The 6,680-nt window shown below is 38.2% G+C and overlaps 1 protein-coding gene across 1 annotated transcript; it reads left to right on the top strand.

Moving 5' to 3' along the window:
- Positions 1-1,550: 1,550 nt before the first annotated feature.
- On the top strand, positions 1,551-5,899 carry SOSTDC1 (sclerostin domain containing 1). Its single transcript, XM_082692519.1, has 2 exons — positions 1,551-1,923; positions 4,459-5,899. The coding sequence occupies exons 1-2, from the start codon at positions 1,719-1,721 to the stop codon at positions 4,872-4,874; spliced, it is 621 nt and encodes a 206-aa protein (XP_082548645.1). The 5' UTR covers positions 1,551-1,718; the 3' UTR covers positions 4,875-5,899.
- Positions 5,900-6,680: the final 781 nt, after the last annotated feature.

A 6,680-nucleotide genomic window follows, 5' to 3' on the forward strand; every position in this document is an offset into this window, starting at 1 on the left:
ACAGAGTATCCACCATCCAGCCCTCACAACCATATGGCCCGTCTTGCCTCACCCACAGTTCTAACTAACCCCTACCAAACTATTTTTGAAACTTATTCCAGATACCACATCATTTCATCAAAGAATATTTCAGTATAAATACCTCTAAAAGAGAAGTAGTTGTTGATTTTAAACAACAAAATCACGATAATACTTTTCTTCTAAAAAACTCTCATAATTTCTTAGTATTATTAAATAATTAGTCTTTTATTCTTAATTTTACTTTCTTTTTATAGTGAGATAGAGAGAGAGATAAACTGCAGTTCTCCACTAGGGTGATTTTGGCCTGCAGGGGATAGTTGGCGAAGGCTGGAGACATTTGTTGTTATAATGGTGGGGTGAGGCTCTACTAATGGCATTTAGAGGGTAGAAGCCAGGTGTGCTGCTAAACACTGGAAACAGCCGCTCACAACAGAGAATTATCTATCCCTCATTGTCACTAGTGCTACTTGGTGACATGGATGGATGGATGGATGGATGGATGGATGGATAGATAGACAGATAGATATGATATACCAAATCTCCATGCTATGAAGTCATTTTAGTAACCACACGAAGGGCAAAAATAGACCTAAAACTGAAAAGAGGATTCAGGGTGTGTAATTATTCCAATCAAAATGTCCCATAAATCAGATGAAATTACATGATTTTTTTTAAGTGTTGGAGAATTGCCGTGTAAATGGCACATCTGTTGCAGATGTAGATACAGAAGTTCAGGAAGGTTCTAATTTCTTATGTGGGCAGGAGAGTTGAAGGAAGCAGTGAACAAAATACTTAGTAAATACAGGTAGAACGTGTGTTCTGCAGCACATGAAAAACCTAGCAAAAATTATTTTGAATCTGCTTAGCAATAATCTGTCAGAAATGGCTTTTTTCATGAATGTTCATGATTGTGACATATTTTTCAGATGAAAACTGATAGTAGTTACTTGAATGCAGAAAGGGCTGTGCTCATTACACAGAACCCCTGGCAATAATTTACCTAGCAGAGCAGCAGTTTGTGCAGATCAAAGCTGCATTATTTAAGTGTGTCCAGGGGGCAGATCTGAGCTCCGTATGCCTTATACTTTAAAGGGAAAAATGTATACATATATTGGTTTGCTTCTTGAGAAACAAAATATGTTTAATAGGTGCTCCGTGCAAGTCCCACAAAACTCACACGAATTCCACCTAGTATCTGGGACAAAAGGGCTCGCTACCCTTACTCTACTCCGTACTCTAAAATCTGAGGGGGGAGAACAGAACAACTGTGGGAATGTAAATCTCTTCAAAATGCACAGCAGTGTATTCTCATTTAAATTAAACCCGAATGCGAACTAGATTCAGGAGAGGAAATGGCAGGGGAGATAGTCTGGAGTTGCTATACAATGTGCCTGCCTGCTTCAGCTCCCAGAAACTGATGAAGCACAACTCGGAAATTTCAGGCAATTTGTATACCAAGCTCCTCCTTTTCTGTAGTCTTCTCTTCCATTGGTAAAATTCTTTTGCAGGGTCATGTAGGGATCCCACCCCTTCTCTGTGTTTTCACTCTGAAGCTCTATACAACTTTACACCTGAATGAACGCCAAACCTCACTGGATATATAAAGGGAACCTTGAGGAAGAATTTCACAGTTACAGTGCAGAAGCAGAAGGAAAGGAATTAACCAGCTCTCCAGCCAGGCAAATCCTCTCCTCACCATGCTTCCTCCTGCCATTCATTTCTATCTCATTCCCCTTGCATGCATCCTAATGAAAAGCTGTTTGGCTTTTAAAAATGATGCCACAGAAATCCTTTATTCACATGTGGTTAAACCTGTTCCAGCATACCCCAGCAGCAACAGCACGATGAATCAAGCCAGAAATGGAGGCAGGCATTTCAGTAACACTGGACTGGATCGGAACAGTAAGTGTCTTTTACTTGCCTGGTTTGGCTTTCTCTCTCTTTTTTTTTTTTCTTCTTTGGTAGCATTAGCTTACATTCCTATAGAATTGTTTCATTGCTAACTAACCTGAACCATGTATATTTTGCTCAACAATCTGGGAGTAATCTACTGCATGTGTAGATTGGCATTCTTCCCTACAAAGTTAATATAACTAAAACAGTGGTTTGATAATGCAGGCGTGGACTTAAGTTCTATCAGACATCCAAAAGAGAAAATGTTTTGGGAATTAAACTGTTGCTTTTTAAGAAGGGTGCAAAATGAGAATTTTTTTTTAAAGTGTGGTTCTAGATACTTTAAATTTAGGTGGTTTTCTGTGTGTTTTAGGACACGTACAATTGTGGTAAAATGTGTAAACATAACTAAGCAGAGTATGTATAGGAAATCACAGGCTTTCCGGAAAAAAAAAAAAATGGCTCACACAGATTTCTCAAATATGTTCAGTGAAATAGTTCAGAGTTTTGATGATGATCAGTGTAAAAGAGAGATGTAACTAAAAATACTGGAGAATCATATTTTTCTAAGATGTTTACTTCTTAACCAGATCAAGATTTGAGTAATTGTTTTATTTCTATGAAAGGCTGGGGAAGCTTTTGTAACTTTAGAGATTTAAAATAATAACAGTACAATAATATTTTGTACAGTGAGGATTTGTTTTCTTTTCTGTTTGCTCAGCTGACACCCTAATGAGCCACTAGTTAGAGGAATTCAAATTTTTTTCTCCTAACTTTTGCTTCACTTCTTCCCTTCAAGAAAAGTCCACATGCTAACAATCAGGTCTTAAGAGAGACACAGAGAAACAGTGCACAGGAAATCTGACACACATCTTTTGCTGCACTTCAACTCCATTCAACAGCTCAAAGTAGCTCTGACCTTTGAAAAGTCAAAGCAAATATGCCTGTGAATGTCTTTCGAAGAAAACCAAGGTGTTTTCACTTTCATGAAGAGAGTTGCTTTTAGGTACACAGGAAGCATCTCATTATTATTAGATTACTGAGCAATGTGGTGGGTATGCATTGTCAATGAGCTGTCACTGTAAAAATGCCCAACGTCTATGCACAGGGGAACAAAAAGCTAGGCAACCCAGAATCATCTCTGGTTGTTTCCAGGTGCATTCCTAAGGCAGATGCAGGAAGGGAAGCTGGAATCAGTCACACAGGCAGAGCAAGCACACTGACCAGCCCATTAGTTTGCTCTTTTCATTTTCCTCCTGCACTGTGTACGGATGTATGTGTATCTACAGAAGTTGTTTTACAACTACTACATCCCTTTAGGCTACATCTGTCACCTCAGAAGTACTGAGGCAGAGACACAAAGTATAACTCCTAAGTCAGTATCTCCTTCCAATTAGCTTTAGATTTTCCACTTCAGTACAAGGCTACTTCAGTGTTTCTTACAGTTTTTATCTTTCGAATTTCGGCAGTCTATACTTAGAAACGTTCTTTTTTTTCTGGCTAACGAGCTTTGATTTCTTTTCAAGTTTCTTACAGGCAATTCTCCTGGAGTTTAGGTAACAAAGCAATGGAAAGGAAAACTCAAATATTTCAAGATTAATTTTTGCTTTAATTACAGAAGGCACGTAATCAGAAACAGCCAATTAGAGAACATCCTTACCAAATTCAAATAACTAAACAAAAAGTTTGCCATGACCAATGTTCAGGAAAGGAACACCATGGTTCTTTTCGCAGTTGTAAATCAGACATGTTAGGCATTTTTCTGCCATAAAATTTGTGGAAATGTAGCCAAGTTGTTATGGCAACCATACGTTCCTGATTTGGGGGTCTTTTATATTCTTCAAATTTTGAGTTGTAGTGACATTTTGCATTTCAAACATTTTAATATTTGTTTTTAAAAGATAGCTTGGGAATTTATGTTTAAGATGTAGAGTTATTAAGTTTGATATGCAAAATGTCAGACTTTGTACACATATGTATGTATGATTCTCTGCAGATGAATTTTTAATTGAAACAAAATATTGTAGGGAGCATATGCATTATACACAATATTTAAATACTTTCCACATTTTCCCAGTAGATTAAAAAAAACTTAATTAAAAGCACTTGCAGATATTAACTGATATGACCTGTGAGAAAAAGAACATTAAAGTATACTATTTTTTAGATTACTAAAAGTGAATATTTTACACAAGTGTAAGAATTGCTTAAGCCTTATTGGGGAGTAAGTTAAAAAAATGGGGTTTTCAAATACTTTAGTAAGCAGTCAGCGAATATTATCCATGAAAACAGAAATCAGGCCTACTTTATTTTGTTTCAAAAAATGTATAGCCATGTAAACCGATCATTTTCATGAAAGTCTCTCTATAACCCCCCAGGCAGATTTTTACATTGTGAAAATAAAATAGGGGTTCGCTTTCTATTTAACAATTTGCTATGCTTTGGATACAATTTTTGTCATTGCAGATTACTTTTTTTTTTTTTTTTAATCAAGTGTTCATTTGCTTCTTGTCTTTAATGCACATTCTTTTCTTTTTCCTGCAGCTCGAGTTCAAGTGGGTTGCCGGGAACTGCGTTCCACCAAATACATCTCCGATGGCCAGTGCACCAGCATCAGCCCTCTGAAAGAGCTGGTGTGTGCCGGTGAGTGCTTGCCCCTGCCGGTGCTCCCCAACTGGATTGGAGGGGGCTATGGAACCAAGTACTGGAGCAGGAGGAGCTCCCAGGAATGGAGGTGTGTCAATGACAAAACCCGTACCCAGAGAATCCAGCTGCAGTGTCAAGATGGGAGCACACGCACCTACAAGATCACAGTGGTCACCGCTTGCAAGTGCAAGAGGTACACTCGACAGCACAACGAGTCCAGTCACAACTTTGAGAGCATGTCGCCTGCCAAGCCCGCCCAGCACCACAGAGAGCGGAAAAGAGCCAGCAAATCCAGCAAGCACAGCCTGAGTTAGAACTCAGACTCTCCCAACTAGACTGACTCGTAACCATCTGCTTTACAGATTCGACTGCTTGGAAGACTCGAGCCTGCCATTGCTATTTTGTTACTTGAAAATATATGCTTTCTGCTTTGATCAAACCCACCAAGCTGTCCTAAGTATCAAGACCTTCTTTGGTGTAGCTTTTCCCTTTCAAAGTTTTCAAGATGTATGCATATCCAGGAGGGCGATTTGCATTTAAATCCCAGGCAACCTGCAGTTTTAATTCCCCATGGTACTCAAAAGACTGGTGGTACTGTATACATCACTGAATCATTACTTTTTAAACAGAAAATGGCATCTCCGTCACCCTCCACACCCCAACCCATCCCCCACTCCCATCCCTAACAAAACCCCTTCAAAATTAAAAAGTTAAAAAAAAAGTTGCCACGAATCTTCACAGTAACACTTCAGAAAGGTGCTTTTTCTTTTCTTTTCTTTTTTTTTTTGTAATCTCCGGGGGAAGAGTTTAGCAGCCATGAGTGATTTCCTTTGAAAGAGGGCAAGATATTGTGACATTTCACTTCAGAACTCAGCCTCGTAGCTTTTGACAGTCTCATAGTATGAAATTATACCCTGCATGCTGACCCTTGCTTAGAATGGAATGCCAGAAATGCATGGCAGCAGCTAATAAGTACTGATGAACTATTTATTTGTCAATGTTATTATTTAATGAGCTTTCATGTGATTTTTTTCAAAATGTTAATTTTTTATGTTTTGAAGCTTTTCCATGGACCTAAATATTTTCCTATATGATTTGTGATTGATCTAGGAATATGAGAATATGTGTTGTAGATATGTAAAATAAATATTTTAGTCTCCTTATTACATATATGTTGCATCATCAACTTTATCAATAGTATGGATCTTTTTAAATCAATAAGATGCTTTGTAAAGCTGAAATATGTAATACTTTTTTGTTTAATCTGTGCAATCAGAAGGTGATTTAACCTTCAATTCCATCAGTTTCTTTGAACAAAAATAAACACTGCTAAAAGCTATTGTCCTTGCCTTTAACATGTATGGAAAAAGTACATGTTTACAAAGATTAGAATATATGTAGCAAGGTAACTGATTTTTTTGATAAGGCACATTTTAGTTTTGACAGAATGCTTGGCAGAAGAGAGAAGAGAGAGGAAGAGAGACAATCTTTTCCATAAAGGGTTGATTTAAAAAGTTAGGAGGCAGAGTTCCTGGGTGGTTCAGTTGGTTAAGCATCTGCCTTTAGCTCCAGTCATGATCCCAGGGTCCTGGGATCGAGTCCCATGTGGGGCTTCTTGCTCAGCAGGGAGCCTGCTTCTCCTTCTCCCCACTCTTGCTCTCTCTCTCAAATAAATAAAATCTTTAAAAAAATTAATAAAAATGTTTTTAAAATTAGGTGGCAATCCAGCAGTGAGTTGTAATGAGAATATCATATTTGCATACGCCCAGGAGGCCAGGTCTGCTGCCCATTACAGTCACCTGGGCGAAATAGTGCAAGACCCAGTGTCCAGGCTGTCATCCAAATCACATCACAATTTCTGGCGCTAGAAATCAGATATCAGCAGTTTTTAAGGTTTTCCAGGTGATCCCAACATGCAGCTAAGTTTGAGGAAAGAATTGTGAAAAAATCGCTTGCATGGCCCCCCAAACAACAAAGAAAACAACATAAAAACAGCAAAGAAAACAAAAGCTAATTTTTCAATGTTTTCAAGTCTGGCATGTTATAATATTAAGCAACATTACACAGCCTTGACCATACACACACACACACACACACACACACACACATACACACACACG

This window comes from Mustela nivalis, assembly GCF_964662115.1.
Source record: "Mustela nivalis genome assembly, chromosome: 12".
Lineage (NCBI taxonomy): Eukaryota > Metazoa > Chordata > Mammalia > Carnivora > Mustelidae > Mustela > Mustela nivalis.

What these genes read in the sequence shown, in the direction of transcription:
- SOSTDC1 (XM_082692519.1), top strand. Translation starts at nt 1,719, where the DNA reads ATGCTTCCTCCTGCCATTCATTTCTATCTCATTCCCCTTGCATGCATC. An exon ending in CACTGGACTGGATCGGAACA is followed by an intron (nt 1,924 to 4,458) that starts GTAAGTGTCTTT and finishes TTTTTCCTGCAG; the next exon opens with CTCGAGTTCAAGTGGGTTGC.